This window comes from Naumovozyma castellii, chromosome 1, assembly GCF_000237345.1.
Source record: "Naumovozyma castellii chromosome 1, complete genome".
Taxonomy (NCBI): domain Eukaryota; kingdom Fungi; phylum Ascomycota; class Saccharomycetes; order Saccharomycetales; family Saccharomycetaceae; genus Naumovozyma; species Naumovozyma castellii.
This window is the reverse complement of record NC_016491.1, coordinates 1521548-1542107: the sequence shown is the minus strand read 5'-3', so window position 1 is coordinate 1542107 and position 20560 is coordinate 1521548. Positions and strand designations below refer to the sequence as shown.

Genomic DNA, 20560 nt, shown 5'->3' with positions numbered 1-20560 from the left:
AGTAATCACTGGAGACAAGCACGCGCCGAGCTTTGAAATCTGGGGTTGGATCCACCAATGACAGGGGAGAATCCCATAATCGAGCACAGATAAGGAGCGCTCTGTTTCTCCACACTGTTGCATCGACAAGAAGGGGCTATTTCCTTCTGGCGGTGGACCCGGTAGCGGATGGCTCGGCCCGTAAGTGGACGGAACGGTTCTCAGAACATAAACTCCGCCCTCAGGTTTCTGGGCTCACATTCCTCACTGGGGCGCCCCCTTGCTTTCTCCCCCCGCCCCATTCCCTTCATCCCTCTCTTTACACAGACGCCGCAGACGGCAAAAAGAGCAGGCGAGGGAGCGAGCGTGTCAGGGACGCCCCTTCAATCAATGGGAACCCAATGGGAACCACAGTCTCGCCCAGAACTCCCCCCGGGAGCCTAGACTAACCAAGCCTGGGTCGTCTTTCCTGGACGACCCCAGAAATTTTCAAGAGGGTTAGGCTTGGCACAAACCTAAAACTTTGGGGGCCTCGAGACTGTTCCCTTCGAACGTTAAGAGTCCGCACACCGTCGATTCAGACTCCTCCTCCGCAACCTCACTGGGAAAGGAGGAAGGAATTACGCGTAACTGTCATTGTTTTACCACTGGCCAACTGCGGCTTTTCTTGGACGTGAGATTTTTAGCTTGTTGCTTCTATGTATAATTTGCCATCTTTGGCACTTTTTTGGAAAAAAAATGTGACTGGCGGTATATAAGGATGTAGAACGCCGTTTCTTTCCAATGTCTTTCCTTGAAACACATTTACAACACAATAAACTAAGTTAGCCACACTTATTTATTCTCCGTGACAGACTGACTATAAATCAAGTATACTATTACTATTCAAGGAGAAACTGAAATCAAATTAAATTTTTCCTCTCTTTGGACTAAAACAAAAAAAAATAAAGTGAACAACAAATTACATGTCGTCATCTTTAAACATTTTCGAAAGAGCTGTGCAGGATCCATTTTCTGAAGCTTGTGATAATGAGGATGAAGAAGAATTTCTAACGTTTAACGGTAATAGCAGAAGTGCGGGACTAGATTCCAGGAGGCTCAATGACTCTAAGGAAGGTGATAATGATTATTTAGAGTGCGAGGATGCAAGGAAGGCATTCGCGAACCTAATAACGGGAGAAAAGCCAAATAACAATTTTGAACCTCGTTCGTCGTCGAATAACTATAAATTATACTCTCCTAACCTTAATATAGAGAGCTCCACTCCAAATAAGATTCGTTGGAAGAACAGACCTCATAACTTGGAACTGATGAAGATAAGAACAGCACCTCACAGGATTGGTGGATTTCCTCTGGGGACCTCTAATATGCCACATGCAGTTTCACAGGAGGATCTTTCACCAGTTGCGGGGTTCCCACTGAGAAGAAATAGAGCAAACAGCAGTTCATTCATTCATCATTTATCTAGGCAGACAACGGGCCAATCCAATACTAACCAAAATCAACAGTTATCTAGGGAACCAACAAACGTTAATGCATCTGCCACAAAATTGACAAGATCATATTCATTGACTCATCAACCTTTTAGGAAGACTTTACCAAGACATTCTTCCTGTTTTGCAATACCGACACATCTTTATGGCTTGGAAAAATACGTTTTATCCGAATTGGATGCTTTATCCACCAAAGAGTGTAATAATGGAGAACTAGAATGTAATAAAAAATCAAATATTCATAATCATACACATCAGCATCATCATCAGCATCAGCATCGTCACAATTTGGAAAAGAAATTGCCATCAAACATAAAGAACGACCTCGCATCATCAAAGACCATTTCATCGGCATCATTCTCTTCAGAATCATCATCTTCAGAATCACCTAATAACAGTAATTCACTATTCGATCTTAACATTACTCAGGATGTTGTTAACGAATTACCAGATAGCTATTCAAGACCCACCATGAGTTCAAGATCAAGCGATAGCACGTCTCCCGTTTTAAAATCTACAAGACCACTCTTGAAGAATCATAGGAGGAAGTCCTCCATTAGACTATCTTTGGAGAATTCATTTTCTCCATAATTCTCTAAGAATGAACAATAATGATAAGTAACTGTGGTCACGTTACTGTAACATTTCAAACACGCATTTTTTTATTTATTTCTGTACTAAGATGTCCTTATTATTCTTACCATCGGTTTTTCCTCTAATTTACCTTTACCAAACATTATGTATTTATACTTATATTTATAACATATATACGAATCTAACCTACGAATTAATGAACTTAAATCATTACCTCAACAATGAAGAAGATTTCTTCGAGGGATCCGCAATCCATACATAAATAGACGTCTTTAGCGATTTTTCAAAAAGCGCCTATTCCATCTCTTTAAATTTAACATGCCATCTATAACTATCCAATTCATCACAAAGTCAAGCGGAAAACCCCTATCAGAAACAATTAACATCGTCCTCTGATGTCTACCAGCATAACTGAAGATGTTTTAAAGCCTACCATAGAGGAAAATGATTTATTTTACAACTCTGAAAGTGATTTCGCAAAAGTAGCTCACGAGTTAGCCGACATGGAAGATGAATTAGACGGCCAGGACGAAGAGACCGCCGCTCTACAAGCTGCTCAAATGGACGCAGATGGAATGCACCATAATTTCCCTCAAGCAGAACATGCATGTGCTTATTGTGGTGTGGATTCGCCAACGTGCGTTATTAAGTGTAATAGTTGCAATAAATGGTTTTGTAATTCTAAGAATGGGACCAATAGTTCCCATATTGTCAATCATTTGGTTTTGTCCCATCATAATGTGGTTTCGTTACATCCAGACTCAGATTTGGGGGATACCATTTTGGAATGTTATAATTGTGGTTGTAAGAACGTATTCTTATTGGGATTTGTCTCTGCTAAGAGTGAAGCAGTTGTCGTCTTACTTTGTAGAATGCCATGTGCTCAAACAAAGAACGTTAATTGGGATACTGATCAATGGCAACCTTTAATTGAAGATAGACAATTTTTATCATGGGTCGCTGAAGAACCAAGTGAAGAGGAAAAATTAAAGGCAAGACTAATCACCCCAAGTCAAATCTCCAAATTGGAAGCCAAATGGAGATCTAATAAAGATGCAACAATTAATGACATTGATGCTCCAGAGGAACAGGAGGAACTTCCTCCTTTACTATTAAGATACCAAGATGCGTATGAATATCAAAGATCATATGGTCCTTTAATCAAATTGGAAGCAGATTATGATAAACAATTAAAGGAATCTCAAGCATTGGAACATATCTCTGTAACATGGTCTCTAGCATTAAATAATAGACACCTTGCATCGTTTGCACTATCAACTTTTGAATCTAACGAGTTGAAAGTGGCAGTTGGAGATGAAATGATCTTATGGTATTCAGGAGTACAGCACCCAGATTGGGAAGGTCGTGGTTATATTGTTCGTTTACCAAACAGTTTCCAAGATACATTTACATTAGAATTAAAACCTAGCAAAGTGCCACCACCAACTAACTTGACTACTGGATTTACCGCTGAATTTATTTGGAAGGGTACCTCATATGATAGAATGCAAGATAGTTTAAAAAAGTTTGCCATTGATAAAAAATCTATCTCAGGTTATCTGTATTATAAAATTTTAGGCCATCAAGTTGTGGATATTACATTCGATGTTCCAATGCCCAAACAATTTTCAATTCCACATTTTACACAATTGAATGATTCACAATCAAATGCTGTACAACATGTTCTTCAAAGACCACTTTCTTTGATTCAAGGGCCTCCAGGTACTGGTAAGACGGTAACATCAGCAACTATTGTTTATCATTTATCAAAGATTCATAAGGAAAGAGTTCTAGTTTGTGCTCCATCAAATGTTGCAGTTGATCACCTTGCAGCAAAGTTACGGGATTTAGGGTTGAAGGTTGTTAGATTAACCGCAAAGAGTCGTGAAGATGTGGAAAGTTCTGTATCGAACCTAGCTCTCCACAACCTAGTTGCTAGAAGCTCTAAAGGTGAGTTGAGAAAATTACTCACCTTAAAGGAAGAAGTAGGTGAACTATCTGCCAGTGATACAAAAAAATTTGTCAAATTGGTTAGAAGGACAGAAGCTGAAATTCTTGCTAAAGCAGATGTTGTCTGTTGCACTTGTGTCGGTGCCGGTGACAAAAGGTTAGATACCAAATTTAGAACTGTTCTTATTGATGAAAGTACTCAAGCCACTGAACCAGAATGTCTAATTCCTATCATTAAGGGTGCTAAACAAGTTATCTTAGTTGGTGATCACCAACAATTAGGTCCAGTTATCTTGGAAAGAAAGGCAGGTGATGCTGGGTTAAAGCAATCATTATTTGAAAGATTGATCTCCTTGGGACATATCCCAATTAGACTGGAAGTTCAATACCGTATGAATCCGTATTTAAGTGAGTTCCCAAGTAATATGTTTTATGAGGGGTCGTTACAAAATGGTGTAACCATTGAACAAAGAACTGTTCCGAACAGTACTTTCCCATGGCCAATTCATGATGTTCCAATGATGTTTTGGGCAAATTATGGGAGGGAAGAACTATCATCTAATGGTACATCATATCTAAATAGAATTGAGGCCATGAATTGTGAGCGTATCATTACGAAACTTTTTAGAGACGGGGTTAAACCAGAACAAATTGGTGTTATTACCCCATATGAAGGTCAAAGAGCTTATATTCTTCAGTACATGCAAATGAACGGATCTTTAGATAAAGAAATGTATGTCAAAGTGGAAGTGGCATCAGTTGATGCGTTCCAAGGTCGTGAAAAAGATTATATTATTTTATCATGTGTTCGTGCCAATGACCAACAGGCAATTGGGTTCTTACGTGATCCTCGTCGTTTGAATGTTGGTTTAACTCGTGCAAAATATGGGTTAGTAATTTTAGGTAATCCAAGATCATTATCCAAGAATATTTTGTGGAATCATTTATTACTTCATTTTAGAGAAAAGGGTTGTTTGGTAGAAGGTACATTGGATAATCTTCAATTGTGCACTGTTCAGTTGACAAGACCAAAACCAAAGAGGCAACAAAATATGAATAGTCAGTTCCAATTAAATATGAATGCTGAAATGAGTAAATTTCCAAATGTTCAAGATTTTGATACACAAAGTTTGATGTCATTTGGTGGACAAGCAGGTGGATTTAACAGTGGGTTTGGAAATAATGAAGACTTCTCTTCCTACTTGAATAATGATTATTGGAATTTTGAAAATTTCCAAACTGTGCCACCTGGAGCGGCTCCTGATTTCAATAATGGAGATTCAATGTCCACTAATGTTTACTCCAAGAATGGTCCTATGTTAGACTCAAATTATGCAGCAGAATTGGAAAGAAACGGTCCAACTGGCTCTAGATATGATGCAAATGAGGGCTTAAGCAAAGATTTTAACTCTCTTAACATTTAAGTATGATAGTTTGGCAAGTTCCAAAGTCAGGCTTTAATATTTTGATTGTCATAAAATGCATGATTAGACTCAAGTAGACGATTATGTTTATTGAAAGTACGCACTACTACTACTCTTGCAGAATGCCAAATATATAATCCTGCTGAGACCTTCATGCAAGCATTTTAGCCAAGGATATACGGCAAAACAATCTTCGTTCTAATTTACGTAACGGTGTATGATACCTAATTCAAATATATAGATGCAAACAACTCACTATGCAATTAGCTAATCCCATTTACAGTAGACCTTTTAAGCGTAATAGCAATACCCTGCCTAGATTACCCGCACGGGCTTTCAAATATTTTTTCGTGTCTGGGTTTTGATGTCAAAGGAGGATGAAGTTCCCCACGCTCACGCAGTTCGAGTACGTAACATACACTAGTTTCCTATTGATCGAGTCAGCTTGCTAAAAATATATAAGGTTAAGTGGACATCTCCAGTTTTATAGTTCATTATACTTTAAAGGGTCCAAATAAACTTCTCAAGGAAAACAATAGAACAATTGATAAGAATGAGTGAAAAATTATTTAGACTTGATGCAGGTATGTTAAACAGTTTTCACATTCAATTATAGGGCTCCCTAAGAATTCATTACTAACAATTATTCTGCTTCTTATAATAGGTTATCAACAATATGCTTGGGGTAAGATCGGTTCCTCCTCTGCTGTTGCCCAATATGCTCACCACTCTGATCCATCCGTGAAGATTGAAGAAGATAAACCATATGCCGAATTATGGATGGGTACCCACAAAAATGTTCCATCATATGACCATGATTCCAAAAAACCATTAAGAGATATTATTTCTGAGAAGCCAGAAGCCATGCTTGGTAAGGACATCATCAAGAAATTCAACTCTACTACAGAATTACCTTTCCTTTTCAAGGTCTTATCCATCGAGAAGGTTCTTTCCATCCAAGCTCATCCAGATAAGGCATTGGGTAAGATTTTACATGCTCAGGATCCAAAGAACTACCCAGATGACAACCATAAACCAGAAATGGCCATTGCCGTGACTGATTTTGAAGGGTTCTGTGGGTTCAAACCATTAGATGAAATTGCTGACGAATTGAAACGTATCCCTGAATTGAGAACCATTGTAGGTGATGAGATTTCCGAACAATTCATTAAGGAAATGAAACCTGATGCTAAGGTTGGTTCCTCTGATGATGCTAACAACAGAAAGTTGTTGCAATTAGTTTTCGGTAAAGTTATGAATGCTCCAGAAGCTGTTGTTACTAAGGAAGCTCGTTCTCTAATTGAAAGAGCTCATAATAATACTGCCGATTTTAATAAGAAGGACTTACCTGATTTATTAATCAGATTAAACAAACAATTCCCAGATGATATCGGGTTATTCTGTGGTGGGCTATTATTAAACCATTGTCGTTTAAAGGCTGGTGAAGCTATCTTTTTAAGAGCTAAAGATCCGCATGCTTACATTAGTGGTGACATTATGGAATGTATGGCTGCCTCTGATAATGTCGTTAGAGCAGGCTTTACACCTAAATTTAAGGATGTTAAGAATTTGGTGGAAATGTTAACTTACTCTTATGACTCTGTCGAAGGTCAAAAGATGAAAGCTGAAGAATTCCCAAGAGCCACAGGTGCCGGTGAATCTGTTCTTTACAATCCACCAATTGAAGAATTTGCCGTCTTGGAAACCACTTTCAAGAATGCTACTGGTAAGAGACAATTTAAGGGTTTCAATGGTCCAAGTATTTTGATTACCACTAAGGGTAACGGGTACATCTCCACTGAAGGTGTCAAACTAAAGGCTGAACCAGGGTTTGTCTTCTTTATTGCTCCAGAAACTGAAGTGGAATTAGAAGCTGAAGATAAGGATTTCACTACGTACAGAGCTTTTGTTGAACCAAACTAAGATAACTTTTTCTCTATGAGTTGAAATGATCGCTTTCCTAGTAAATGTATACTGATATAAACGATAAATATTTTTTTTAAAAAAAAGTCAAAATTGTAATGTACAAGTATTTTTATGTCAAGGATGTTTATAGTTTATAAAACTTACTTACTCTATGTTATTGTTCTTCTTCCATTTGGTAATTCTCTTCTTTAAATCACCTTGAGATTGTTGATAAATATTCAACTTAGCATCGAAGAACATTTTTCTATAATCATCACCATGCTTATTGTATAATCTTTCCAACCATTCTTCTTCTCTTTTACTTTGTATCCTTTCCTTCTTTTCGACTGGTATATTAGCGTATTCCTCTAATTTTTTAATGAATTCGGTCTGCACTTCACCCTTCTCCTCATTTTGAGCTTTAATTTCATTGATATCCTGATCAATGTCAAATTTCATCTTACCATAGACAATTTTAATAACATTACCATCTTGATCACGCTGTATTCTAGCTTCACCTTCAGGAATCTTATTTTCGTCAAATTCTGTGTTTTCACCACTGATATCTACTTCCCCATTCTCATCATCATCGCTGCTGTCTTCATCTTCATCATTATTTGGAACTAAAGGTTTCTTCTTTATAACTTTGGACAAATCTGCTTCTTGACCACCTGCTGGTGATTGTAATTTCGCCCTCAGTCCCAATTTCTTATAGTTCTGAGCTAAGGTCAAAGAATGGTCCCAGTTGGCAGCAATGACAGGATTTGCCTTAACGTTAATCTTTCTCTGTTTATCCTTAGTTCTTCTCGTGGCTTTCCCCACGGATGATCTATTCATTTTTCTCCTTCTAACAGATACCATTTTCTAGTTTATATGTGCGATTTTGGGGTTCCTATTTATCCTAAGAGTGTCTTGTATAATTAGATTAATAGTTTATACTGTACCTTTTCACTATTGTGAAGTTATATTTTTCAGCTCATCGATTTCTAACTTTTTTGAAAATTTTTCAAAATTAAAATGTGATCCGGGTGACACAATTTTATGAAATAACTGTTGATTCATTAAGATAACTACCAGTTAACTAACTATATGGAGTGAAACAGTTTCTACTGTTGATATTAGCATACACGCACTAGGATGGTTGAGGCTTCAAATAAATTGGGGGATGTCCCAATTCATTTTGCCACAACGGAGGAGGAGAAGAAATCTCGACAACATGAAATTGATTCAAGATCAGTGTTTATAAAGGGATTGCATCAAGATATTACACCGAATGAAATTGAATCGTATTTTAATACGATTGGATGTGGTGATGCTATTTTACGTATTACTGTGTTTGACGAAAGGAGGAAAAAGGGTAGAAAGAATAAAAATGTTACATTGTGTGCATATGTGGAATTCCAATCCTTGGAGAGTCATACTCGTGCATTGGAATTGAACGAATGTGTATTTGATGGTGGAATGCTTCGTGTGTTTAAGAAAAGAACAAATTTACCAGCTTCTAAGAGACACAATGGGTAGACGATAAGAAGGCTCTATACTGGAAAAATGGTCGTAATATCAATGTGCTCCATATGATCGAGTACTGCCTAATGCAGAATTGGAGATATTACTTGGATGTTCTGCGCCAGGATACATGTGAATGTACCGGAACATTAAACCATTCCCCCGCACAACTTAACAAATAAAGAACTACCTTAAAAGTGTCATGTAAAGTTTTCAACCAATTTCGATTATTCAGTTGTTTGTCCCACAGGGTCGCCATTATCTTTCCCAGAAACAAGTAGGCTATTATAGTGGTGTTAAAACAAAACAATTATCTGTGTATACTGATTTTGCAGGTTCACCGACTACTTATTGCACCGCTACATATATTGTTCTAATAATATGACTGCTTCTGAACTTGTATCATTTTATTCGACAATTTCCGAAAGTACACCTATGACGGGTACAACAACAGTTTCACTTGGGAAGACGCAAAACGTCACTGCTACAGTTCCCGAGTGTTTAACAAGTACATTACATCTGACCAAATTATAGACTAACCGGGTACTTATTCGAGTGTTGTGGAAACATATGTGATAAGAATGGAATTGGCAGGAACGACAATGAATGAGATTTGAAACAGTTTTTGATCCTAAGCTCCTTTCTTTTTACAAAAAGCTATTCCCTCAAAATAATCTATATAGTTTGCTTTATATACATTTCTCTTAAATGGGGGAGGAGAACAGTCATTTCTTTGGTACACCAATTGACGCCACCGAATAAATACATAAATTGTAAGTAGGATCTCCTTCTAGACTAATTTTTTTTACTATATGTCTTATCTACGACCATGATAATAATTTGTAAATATCAGGGCGGAATTTTCAATGATAGATTTATCACACACATATCTGAGATTTAATCATTCAAACGTCGAAAACAGGTATTAAGGCATAAACACCCCACTAACGATGTACAATAAAAACTTTTTAGAGTTATGTTATGCCTGCCGTATAGGGGATGTAGAGAATGCGGATCGATTAATAAGTACGGGTGTGAACATCAATACGGTGGATGAATTTGACAACTCCCCATTATTCCTCGCTAGTCTATGTGGACATAAGGAAATGGTACAGTTATTATTAGAGAGGGGTGCCATTTGTGATAGAGATAGATATGAGGGTGCCCGTTGCATTTACGGTGCTTTGACTGATTCCATTAGGGATATTTTGTTAGCTTACGATGTTTCTAAGGCAGTGGATGTAAATCAGCCATTTGCTACACATATTTCATCGTTATTTAAGGATGAGAATGTGGTGGTGGATACTAAAGATATTGAGTTTACCTCGGAGGGCTGGCCAACCCCGATTAGGGCGAATCGATTTTTGCTATTTGCTCGTAGTGAATATTTAAGTAGGCGATTGAAGAACGAATGGGTTGATGATGACGAGGTGATAGTAGCTGATGGTATGAGTCGTGATGTTTTTGAAGTGTTGATGAAATATATATATTTGATCCCCGTATTGCATGAGATTAATCCGAATAATTACAATGCACTAATTGATAATGCGAGAATATTTGATCTTCCCATCTTGGCTAGCTTTTTAGAGAAAGTGAAACACATGACGGATCCTACCGAGAAGTCCACATTAATGACGAAATATCAGTATAAATTCACCGAGGCAGCAAGGAAGAAACTGCGAATCTTTGTACAGGCTCATATCTTGGCTAAATGTGAGACTGTGAATACTGAATCTGAAGACATTGAAAATCTATACGATATCATGTTACAAGTTAGCAACGGTCAGACACGAAGAACATACCCATGTCATTTAGTGATGTTAATGCGAGCTGAATATTTTAAGAAGATGTTTACAGATTCATTTCAAGAGCGACTCATATACGAGCAGAGAGGGAAGGGCAAGGGGAGCATATTGGTCACTACGTTACCGAATTGTCAATTTGAGACGGTGGAATTACTGATACGATACTTGTACTATGATAATTCCGACATATCGTGGGAGAATGCGGTGGAAGTGCTTCGATTAGCGGATTATTTATTAGAGGATCGTTTGAAGGCGATGGCTGCGACTACGATCATCCAATCTGAAGAGTTTTTACAACATTATTCGATATTTGATGTGTTATATATTGGTTGGGAGACGCGAATGGAAAAACTGGAACAATATGCGGCGAAGATCATTGCTCAGGACATTTCACAATATGCGGCAGACACGGAGTTGAAGAGGGCCATCAAGAAGAGTTCCGAGAGGATCTCTACGCGTCAAGAGAAGGACACTGTGGAGTTGGTGGATGACATTAAGTACTACTTGCTAGAGAAATACGCGCTGGAACCAGACGATGTGGAGTTCTATCTGGAGGAAACAGACCCTGTCACCCTGGCTAATTCTGGGGTTCTGGAGTACCAACGGGAGTTGAACCTGTTTGATGGTATCCTGGAGGAACTACAATTGAAGACTCAACGTTAGTTAGTTATTGTAATTAGTAAGCGGCTATTGTGTGGCCAATGGAAACGGACTGATAAGCGCCCATCATCTCCGGGCCTATAACGGCGCCTTAAACGTGCGCCAGCCAATCAGATCAGAGAACGCTATCGCTCGAGCGGCCATAAAAAGAAAGAAAGATAACGCGGCTTCCGAGGAAATATACGTAATTCGAGATTAGCGAGTGAAAAAGAAAAAGCCCAAGGTTATATAAGAAAACAACAAAAGATATGTTAGTCGCAGCCATTTTTGCCAGTTGCTCTTGTTTACTGTTTACTTTTTGAAAAATAACCAACCAACCTACAGAAAATCAAATTACTATCATGTCTGCTGCCACTTACGAACCAGAATTCGAACAAGCTTACAACGAAATTGTCTTGGCTTTAAGAGATTCCACTCTTTTCCAAAAACATCCAAAATACGAAAAAGTGCTTCCAGTGGTCTCTGTTCCTGAAAGAATCATCACTTTCAGAGTCACCTGGGAAAACGACCAGGGTGTACAAGAAGTTGCCCAAGGTTACAGAGTGCAATTCAACTCTGCTAAGGGTCCATACAAGGGTGGGTTACGTTTCCATCCAAGTGTGAACTTGTCCATCTTGAAATTCTTGGGTTTTGAACAAATTTTCAAGAATGCCCTAACCGGGTTAGATATGGGTGGTGCTAAAGGTGGGTTATGTGTAGATTTGAAGGGTAGATCCGATAATGAAATTAGAAGAATTTGTTACGCCTTCATGAGAGAATTGAGTAGACATATTGGTCAAGATACTGATGTCCCAGCTGGTGACATTGGTGTTGGTGGTCGTGAAATTGGTTACTTGTTTGGTGCCTACAGATCTTACAAAAACTCCTGGGAAGGTGTTTTGACTGGTAAGGGTTTGAACTGGGGTGGTTCTTTAATTAGACCTGAAGCCACTGGTTACGGTGTTGTTTACTTCACCCAAGCCATGATTGATTACGCTACCAAGGGTAAGGAATCATTTGTTGGTAAACGTGTTGCCATTTCTGGTGCTGGTAACGTTGCTCAATTTGCCGCTTTGAAAGTTATTGAATTAGGTGGTACTGTTGTATCTCTATCTGATTCCAAGGGTTGTATTCTTGCTGAAAACGGTATTACCGCTGAACAAGTGGCTGCCATTGCTGAAGCCAAGATTAAATTCCAAAGTTTGGAAACTATTGTTGGCGAGTACTCTGCCTTCACTGAAAACAAGGTTAAATACGTTGCTGGTGCTAGACCATGGACCATTGCTGGTCAAGTGGATATTGCTCTACCATGTGCTACTCAAAATGAAGTTTCCGGTGATGAAGCCAAGGGTTTAGTTGCCGCTGGTGTTAAATTTGTTGCTGAAGGTTCCAACATGGGTTGTACTCCAGAAGCCATTGAAGTCTTTGAAACTGCTCGTGCTACTGCCAAATCTGTTGAAGAAAGTGTTTGGTACGTTGGTGGTAAGAGTTCCAACTTGGGTGGTGTTGGTGTTTCTGGTATGGAAATGGCACAAAATTCTCAAAGAGTCAGATGGACTAGAGAAAAGGTTGACCAAGAATTGAAGAAGATGATGATCAATTGTTTCAACGATGGTGTCAAGGCTGCCAAGGAATACGCCGTTGAGTCCAATGAAAACACTCTACCATCTTTGTTCAAGGGTGGTAACATTGCCTCTTTCATCAAGGTTGCCGACGCCATGTTGGACCAAGGTGATGTGTTTTAAACAAATAAATGACTGAACGATAAACATACGATAGTTAACTCCCTCCCTGGGGACAGCATAGTTTGCCTTTGTGCAAGTTTATATAATTACTTAATTAACTAATAGATAGCCGAACATGTATTATAATGGAAAGTCTGACTACGTAATCACCGTCTACCCCGCAAAGACGTCATCTGGGGGGGGTGATAAAAAAAGACTAAAAAAGGACCCTCCCTCTTAATTCAATATAGTACGATTACAATGACAATACAAACTTTTCATTGAAATTAAAAAAGCCACGTTGCCCAATTTCGTAATTCCGATTTCTCCTCTTTCCGCCCCGCACGGCTGAACCAAAAATAACTGAAATTTTCCACGGAATCCATTAACCCTCTTCTCTTCTATCATACCAATTACGCAACATGGTCTATTCAATCAAGCAATCAGTCAACTTCTCGAATATTTAAGAAACTGACAAATCCAATCTCTGCAAAACATGCATTCCCATTCTCTTTCTTTCCTTCTCTCCTTCCCTTCTAAGACCCTATCAAACAAACAAACAAACAAAACAAACAACACAAAACAAAACTACTTAACAACACAACATAATATTATGAGAGCTCTAGCGTACTTCGGCAAGAATGATATCAAATTCACAAACGACCTCCCAGAACCAACCATTTCTGCTCCCGATGAAATGATCATCGACGTCTCCTGGTGTGGTATCTGCGGGACCGATCTTCACGAATTCCAAGACGGCCCCATCTTTTTCCCTCACGACGGCTGCTGCCATGAAATCTCCGGGGAAGGTTTACCTCAAGCCATGGGTCATGAAATCGCTGGTACCATTATTGAATGTGGGCCGGGCGTCACCAAATTTAAAGTGGGCGACAGAGTCGTGGTGGAACCCACGGGTACTTGTAAGGATAGGTACCGTTGGCCCAATTCCCCCAATGTGGACAAAGAACCTTGTGCCGCATGTAAGAAGGGTCTATATAACATTTGTTCAAATTTGGGACTCGTTGGTGCAGGTGTGCAATCCGGTGGGTTTGCTGAAAGATTGGTCATGAATGAAAGACAATGTTATAAAGTTCCAGATCATATGTCCATGGATGTAGCTGCTTTGATTCAACCTATTGCCGTGTCATGGCATGCGGTTCGTGTTTCCAAATTTAAGAAGGGTGCATCGGTACTTATTGTTGGTGCAGGACCCATTGGTTTGGGAACTATTTTGGCTTTGAATGGTCATGGTGTGAGTGAAGTGGTGGTTTCTGAACCTGCTAAGATTAGAAGAGATTTCGCTGAGAAGATGGGTGCTATTGTTTATGACCCTTCCGCTAAGGACCATGATGAATCCATTAAATATTTGAGATCCATTGCCCCAGGTGGTGATGGGTTCGACTATGCATTTGATTGTTCTGGGAATCCAGCTACTTTGAAAGCCGCTATTGAGTGTCTGACATTTAGAGGTACTGCTGTCAATGTGGCCATTTGGGGTAATAAGCCTGTTAATTTCTTACCAATGGATTTAACTTACCAAGAAAAGAGTTATACTGGTTCCATGTGTTACACTTTCCACGATTTTGAAGCTGTCATTAACGCATTCGAAAAAAAATTAATTGACGTGGAAAAGGCAAGACATATGATCACGGGTAAAGTACCGATTGAAAATGGTGTTAAGGACGCTATCTTAAGGTTGATTACACATAAGGAACAAACTATTAAGATCATTCTAACTCCAAATAATCATGGTGAATTGGGTGAAGAACCAGAACAGAAAAAAAAAAGGTCATTTAAGGGCAAAACTTTAAAATGAACCATTCATGCCTATAACGACGACACACGATATTTACTTAATCATATTAACATTCCATCTGCATTCCTGAGGGAACCATTATAACATTTAGCATTACTGCATGTATATTATTATCTATTTAATAACATATCCTATATCTTACTTACTGTCTCTAGCAATTTTCTCTCTGTCACCGGATTTTTCCATTCCGGAATTTCCCCTTCCATTACAATCTTCATACGAGTGACCCCCTATATGTTCCTGTAAAACGTCACATTCTATATAAATAAACAATTCCTCCACCCTCTTTTTCAAACATTATTGTCTTGCCTTCCTTGGCTCTTAAAGAACAATAACAAAAGAAATTCAACAACAATAATGAGAGCCATCGCATACTACAAGAAGGGCGACATTCATTTCGCTTCGGATCTCCCCACCCCCACAATCAGCACTCCAGATGAAATCCTCATTGACGTAGCCTGGTGTGGTATCTGCGGTTCAGACCTTCACGAATACCTTGACGGTCCCATCTTCATGCCTCAAGACGGTTCCACACACCCCTTATCAAACCAGCCACTGCCACAGCCCATGGGTCATGAATTCTGCGGGTTCGTCAAGGCGATTGGTAATAAAGTGACTAAAGTCGCCGTCGGTGATAAAGTCGTGGTGGAGGCAGGATGTGGTTGTAAAGATGTCCACAGATGGCCCCAATCACACGTCTATGGCAAAGAACAATGTACTGCCTGTCGTAAGGGATTTGATAATTGTTGTACTCATGCTGGGTTCACCGGATTGGGTGTCGTGGGTGGTGCCTTCGCTGAACAGGTCGTTGTCGGAGAAAGACATGTAGTTAAGTTACCCGAGGAGGTCCCCACTGATGTTGGGGCCCTTGTGGAACCATTGTCTGTTGCATGGCATGCTGTGAAAGTGGCTGGTTTCGAGAAGGGTTCAGGGAAAAATGCCTTAGTCCTGGGGGCAGGACCCATTGGATTAGCTACTATTTTGGCTTTGAAGGCACATGGTGCCAGTAAGATTGTAGTTTCTGAACTAGCAGCCATTAGAAGAGAATTGGCCCTGAAAATGGGAGTGGAAGTTTTTGATCCATCGAAGCATGGTGATGAGAAGCAAGGTATTAAGAAGTTGCGTGAGATCCCGGAGGATCATGATGGATTTGATTTCGCATTTGATTGTTCTGGTGTGGAAACCACTTTCAATACGGCGTTACATTCCTTGACATTCAGAGGTACTGCGGTGAACGTTGCCATTTGGGGGCCTCACCCCATTGATTATTACCCTATGGACATCACTTTACAGGAGAAGAAACTTACTGGGTCCATTGGATATGTGGTGCAAGATTTTGAAGAAGTCGTGGATGCACTTCATAAGGGTGACATTAGCATTGAGGAATGTAAGCATTTGATTACTGGTAGACAGAAATTAGAGAACGGTTGGGAGAAGGGGTTCATGGAGTTAATGAATCACAAGGAGACCAATATTAAGATCTTGATGACTCCCAATAACCACCACGAATTGCAATGATGTGATGAAAAAAACTATTTATTAATGACAATATGTATGTAATTATTTTTTAAATATAATGAATGAGCGCAAGAAGCGATGAGATAAAAATTTTCAAAAATGAAAACTTTTAACTACGTACTAGTTATACAATATTAAGCCAACGACACTCATCACATAAAGAAGATGGCTAAGAAGAACGGAAAGAACACCAGAAACGCCAGACAGGCTGAATCTTTTGAATTGGCATCTACAGATTTGGAGAAACTGCCCAGAGCTGAGAAAACAGACTTATCCAATATCTTGATCAGAACTGCTGCTAAGAATGAAGCATTATTAGAAAAGAAGATGGCAAGAAAGGGTAAGAATGATAGAAGCAAAATCACTAAGAAGACTTTAGAAAAGAAACTAGCCTCTTCCATCACGGCCATGGACAAAGATCGTTTAGAAAAGGCATTGAATTTCACTAATAGATTGGATGGTAAGATTGCCAAGTCTAAATCCCGTGCCAAGTTCGTTCAAAGCACAAGAAAGGCTGGGTGGGACAGTACAAATGAGGCGATTAAACGTGATCTAATGTTACAAGCAGGAATATTGGCGGATGCCACGGCCAAGACAGAAGCAGAAAGCCGAAGCACCCTAAACACCATGGGTGAGGACGCCATGGTTGATGAAGAACAGATAGATATTGTAGAAGAGACCACGGAGCTGCCAACTGCCATCGAGGAGAAGACAAGCATAACCCTCAAGAAGGTGAACATGTTTGACATGTTGCCGGCCGAAGACGAGGAGTAAGAAACAGAGAGCCGCTACTACGTATATATCTGCTAGCACAATGTATAATATTCATTCATATATCCAACACCCTTCTCTTTTCATCTCCAAGAACAACCGTTGTCATGTATGTAGATGAAGTGTAAAGTATAAAGTGTAAAGCAAATTTTCCATTTCACGCATCGAATGCTTCTGGAATCCCGTTACCCTGTGCGAGTATTTTTCGCTGCTTCTGTGCTCCGTTTATTTGTAGAACATGGTTGATTGACTCGTGACAGTTCGCAGATAAGCAGACAAACCATCCACACCATTGCTTAGCCAACTCAGCTGCTCTTCTATCCCAGTTCTCCGGTTCTCTGCTTGGTTATATTGTGCTACAAACATCCATCCACTCCCTCACGACAAGATTCAGAGCCTTGGACCCTTTGTAAGATAAGAACGACTGCAAAAACTCAGATAAAAACGGAATAAAAAGTATATTGCCGCATGGATCCTAACCGATTGTATGACAATGTGCTGGGCAACATGGATGCCCCTCCGATGAATACAACGAGATCTGCATCTCAGGGAGGAATTGATCCATTACAGGTCGAATTACAACATCGTTTGAATATACAGGATACGCTGCCTAAGGATGAATATTATCACTCAATGGAAGCCAGGTATAAACCCCTACCATATGTGTCCAATTATACCTCGGTGCTGGCCACGTTGCAACAGCGGGGTGAACCTATAAATCATAGAAATATCGCCATCAAAAATGAATTGGCACTTAAAAAATATTATTCGTTTAGGAAACCAAGTAATCCAAATAATACAACATCTTTGAGAAGTGGCAGTGTGGCAAGTTCTACGGACTCTTCATCTTCATCCACGGGCCAAAATGACCGAGCAATGATAGACTCTCTACTGGAATCATTTTTAACATCTTCCCATGAACCCATGCTGACTGAGAGGAAAAAACATTTAGTATCACATACTTTGGCAGAAATAAATGCACCACCACCGAGGAGAGCATCCACAAATTTTAGTACTTCATCTACAGCAACCAATTCAAGAAAAAGTAGTGCCTCTCAACAACGACAACAAGAACAGGAGTCTGCAGAATTCACTGCGCCTTATTTGAAATATTATCAACGTCTATTGACAGTTAACTTGAGAGGATGGGATATTTTGAAGAGATATAACTTGTGGTTGCCAACAGTGAGACCAGATTTTCAAAATATACTTCTTTCCAATAGAACGCCACCTTCGAATAATATTAACCAAAGTGAAAAAATTGGAGAAATGGATATGGTGGAAAGAATGCAAGAGAAAACTAATCCATTATTCATTGGAGGCGCCAATTATGTTCCAGAACAGTATGATACATACGCCGGGAGTTCGTTAGTCACTTCTCTATTCTCTGAACTAAAATTACCAGCATTTACCTATCATTGTTCTGTGAATATAAATGATAGTATTTATATATTGGGTGGTCTCATTCCTTGCTACCAATACGATGAAGAAGCTCCAAATCTACATGATTTTGTCGTGGATCCTATAAAAAATCTACCACCACCAATATTGGAAGAAATTATTAATGATCCATCAATGATAAGTAATCCTTATCTATATTTTACTAATTTATCATCAAATCATCTAAGCAAACCAGAAATATCAGGTCATATCCCCCCACCGCTAATATGCGCACAAGGTTCCAAATTAACTGAAAGGCATATCTTCTTTTATGGTGGTTTTGAGCTGAAAACTGAATCCACATACGATAATGAAGGAAGATTTTATTTGAAAAAATCTGTTTTCTTAAATAATGATGGTTACATCCTAGACACCATGACATTTAAATTTACCAAAGTGGAAATTATTTCACAACAACAATCTTCAACATCAACATTATCCAGTGTCTCCACGGCGAAAAAGGCAATGCCATCAATGAAACACCCGACGGGTAGTTCTCATAATAATGTTTATAGTAATATGCCCCCCAGATTTGGTCATATACTGTTTTCCACTAATGAAATACCCAGTTCAGTTGATGATTCCAATTTTTCTGCATCACATAGTTATTCAATTCTCGTATTCGGTGGATACACACAAACAACAGATGATAAATATATTGCAATGAATGATCTTTGGAAAATAGAAGTCCCCGTACAAATGCGAGGAAAGAGAGGTTATTGCAAATTTGCAGATACAGCAATGGCAACATTAATTACCAAAGAAAATTGTAAAGATGAATGGCCTTGTGAAAGAGGTTTTGTAAGTGTATGTTCCATCGATAAATCAATCTTAGAATCCTATAATTTTGAAACTGAATTATTAGAAAATTTGGAAAAAAATTTCAGAATTGAAGATGAAGACGATACAACAACCAATACAGATTCCAAGATTGAATCGAAAAATTTATCTAAAAGATTGTTTTTCAATACAAAGAAGGATGTCAGTAGTAGTGGTATTAATTTAGGATCTACATCAAAGGACCATCCTCCAGTACCACAACTTCATTCACCAACAGGAAATAAACCTTTAGGATCTAAGAATGGTATCCAATCTGTACCGATGCAAAAGCGAGGTACGGGGAGTCACGAGACAGAAGGTAGTAGTTCCAATAAATCTAACCTTCTCATAAATAATCATGGTAGCAAGAACAATAATACTGGGAAGAAAATGATTATAATACATGGTGGCTCCAATGATCATAAAGTGTATGGTGATATGTGGTGGTTTGATGTTGAAATGGAAAAATGGACCAAAATAGATATGTATGCGGAAACTAATGATGCAAAGGAAGGTTTAGTAAACTGTGATCTTGCATTAGTAGGTCATACTATGGCAATTATTGGTCATTATGCCATATCTGTTGGTGGTCTAATTCAACAAGATGTTGATACTTTGTTTATTTCAGAGGATACACCCGCCCAAAACGATGAACCTAATGCTGATTTACCCGTTGGTTCATTCATGATTAATATCATTAATCTAAATAGACAATGTTTGAGAGATCAAAAAGTTGTTATCAATTCGAAGCAAAGGTGGCCTATAATAAAGGGAGGTGACAAGATAAATAAATCAGATTTGGTCATGAGTATTGCATGTAGATCTCATCTTTCCAATGATGGTATTGTTATGATTGGAGGTATATTGGCCAAGAGATCCAACATTAAAGAGATATTTTTAAGAGGAGCCGTTATTGAATGTTTCCTACCATCAACAAGTTCACTAATGTAAACTGTTTTGTAAAGATAGAAGATATAAATAAAGTAGATTTACCTAATTAATCAATGCATATCATAAAATGCTAGTAATAATAATTAACTCTAGTAATTTTGTTTGAATAAAAATTTTAAAGAATAAAAATAAAGTGAATTATTTATAGTGAATGAAATATGTCATAAAAGAAAATAATAGCAATAAATAAAAAAATAAAAAGGGCATCAAGGGGGTAAAGAAGGTA

General features: G+C 38.7%; 11 protein-coding genes across 11 annotated transcripts; 10 read left to right on the top strand and 1 right to left on the bottom strand.

Annotated features, from left to right (window-relative positions):
- Positions 1–944: 944 nt before the first annotated feature.
- On the top strand, positions 945–2063 carry ISF1 (Isf1p; the record flags this gene model as incomplete). The annotated part of the gene is made up of 1 exon (XM_003673665.1): positions 945–2063. The coding sequence occupies one exon, from the start codon at positions 945–947 to the stop codon at positions 2061–2063; it is 1119 nt and encodes a 372-aa protein (XP_003673713.1).
- A 398-nt stretch (positions 2064–2461) lies between these two features.
- On the top strand, positions 2462–5440 carry NAM7 (ATP-dependent RNA helicase NAM7; the record flags this gene model as incomplete). The annotated part of the gene is made up of 1 exon (XM_003673664.1): positions 2462–5440. One exon carries the CDS (start codon positions 2462–2464, stop codon positions 5438–5440), a length of 2979 nt encoding a protein of 992 aa, XP_003673712.1.
- Positions 5441–5993: 553 nt separating this feature from the next.
- PMI40 (mannose-6-phosphate isomerase PMI40) lies at positions 5994–7363 on the top strand (the record flags this gene model as incomplete). The annotated part of the gene is made up of 2 exons (XM_003673663.1): positions 5994–6024; positions 6105–7363. 2 exons carry the CDS (start codon positions 5994–5996, stop codon positions 7361–7363), a joined length of 1290 nt encoding a protein of 429 aa, XP_003673711.1.
- A 147-nt stretch (positions 7364–7510) lies between these two features.
- On the bottom strand, positions 7511–8206 carry NOP16 (Nop16p; the record flags this gene model as incomplete). The annotated part of the gene is made up of 1 exon (XM_003673662.1): positions 7511–8206. One exon carries the CDS (start codon positions 8204–8206, stop codon positions 7511–7513), a length of 696 nt encoding a protein of 231 aa, XP_003673710.1.
- Positions 8207–8482: 276 nt separating this feature from the next.
- On the top strand, positions 8483–8866 carry SGN1 (Sgn1p; the record flags this gene model as incomplete). Its single annotated transcript, XM_003673661.1, has 1 exon — positions 8483–8866. One exon carries the CDS (start codon positions 8483–8485, stop codon positions 8864–8866), a length of 384 nt encoding a protein of 127 aa, XP_003673709.1.
- Positions 8867–9801: 935 nt separating this feature from the next.
- Positions 9802–11319, top strand: NCAS0A07690 (uncharacterized protein; the record flags this gene model as incomplete). Its single annotated transcript, XM_003673660.1, has 1 exon — positions 9802–11319. The coding sequence occupies one exon, from the start codon at positions 9802–9804 to the stop codon at positions 11317–11319; it is 1518 nt and encodes a 505-aa protein (XP_003673708.1).
- A 338-nt stretch (positions 11320–11657) lies between these two features.
- On the top strand, positions 11658–13040 carry GDH3 (glutamate dehydrogenase (NADP(+)) GDH3; the record flags this gene model as incomplete). Its single annotated transcript, XM_003673659.1, has 1 exon — positions 11658–13040. One exon carries the CDS (start codon positions 11658–11660, stop codon positions 13038–13040), a length of 1383 nt encoding a protein of 460 aa, XP_003673707.1.
- Positions 13041–13515: 475 nt separating this feature from the next.
- BDH2 (putative dehydrogenase BDH2) lies at positions 13516–14835 on the top strand (the record flags this gene model as incomplete). The annotated part of the gene is made up of 1 exon (XM_003673658.1): positions 13516–14835. The coding sequence occupies one exon, from the start codon at positions 13516–13518 to the stop codon at positions 14833–14835; it is 1320 nt and encodes a 439-aa protein (XP_003673706.1).
- A 357-nt stretch (positions 14836–15192) lies between these two features.
- On the top strand, positions 15193–16353 carry BDH1 ((R,R)-butanediol dehydrogenase; the record flags this gene model as incomplete). The annotated part of the gene is made up of 1 exon (XM_003673657.1): positions 15193–16353. The coding sequence occupies one exon, from the start codon at positions 15193–15195 to the stop codon at positions 16351–16353; it is 1161 nt and encodes a 386-aa protein (XP_003673705.1).
- Positions 16354–16518: 165 nt separating this feature from the next.
- Positions 16519–17127, top strand: ECM1 (Ecm1p; the record flags this gene model as incomplete). The annotated part of the gene is made up of 1 exon (XM_003673656.1): positions 16519–17127. One exon carries the CDS (start codon positions 16519–16521, stop codon positions 17125–17127), a length of 609 nt encoding a protein of 202 aa, XP_003673704.1.
- Positions 17128–17592: 465 nt separating this feature from the next.
- NCAS0A07640 (uncharacterized protein) lies at positions 17593–20334 on the top strand (the record flags this gene model as incomplete). Its single annotated transcript, XM_003673655.1, has 1 exon — positions 17593–20334. The coding sequence occupies one exon, from the start codon at positions 17593–17595 to the stop codon at positions 20332–20334; it is 2742 nt and encodes a 913-aa protein (XP_003673703.1).
- Between the last annotated feature and the right edge of the window lie 226 nt (positions 20335–20560).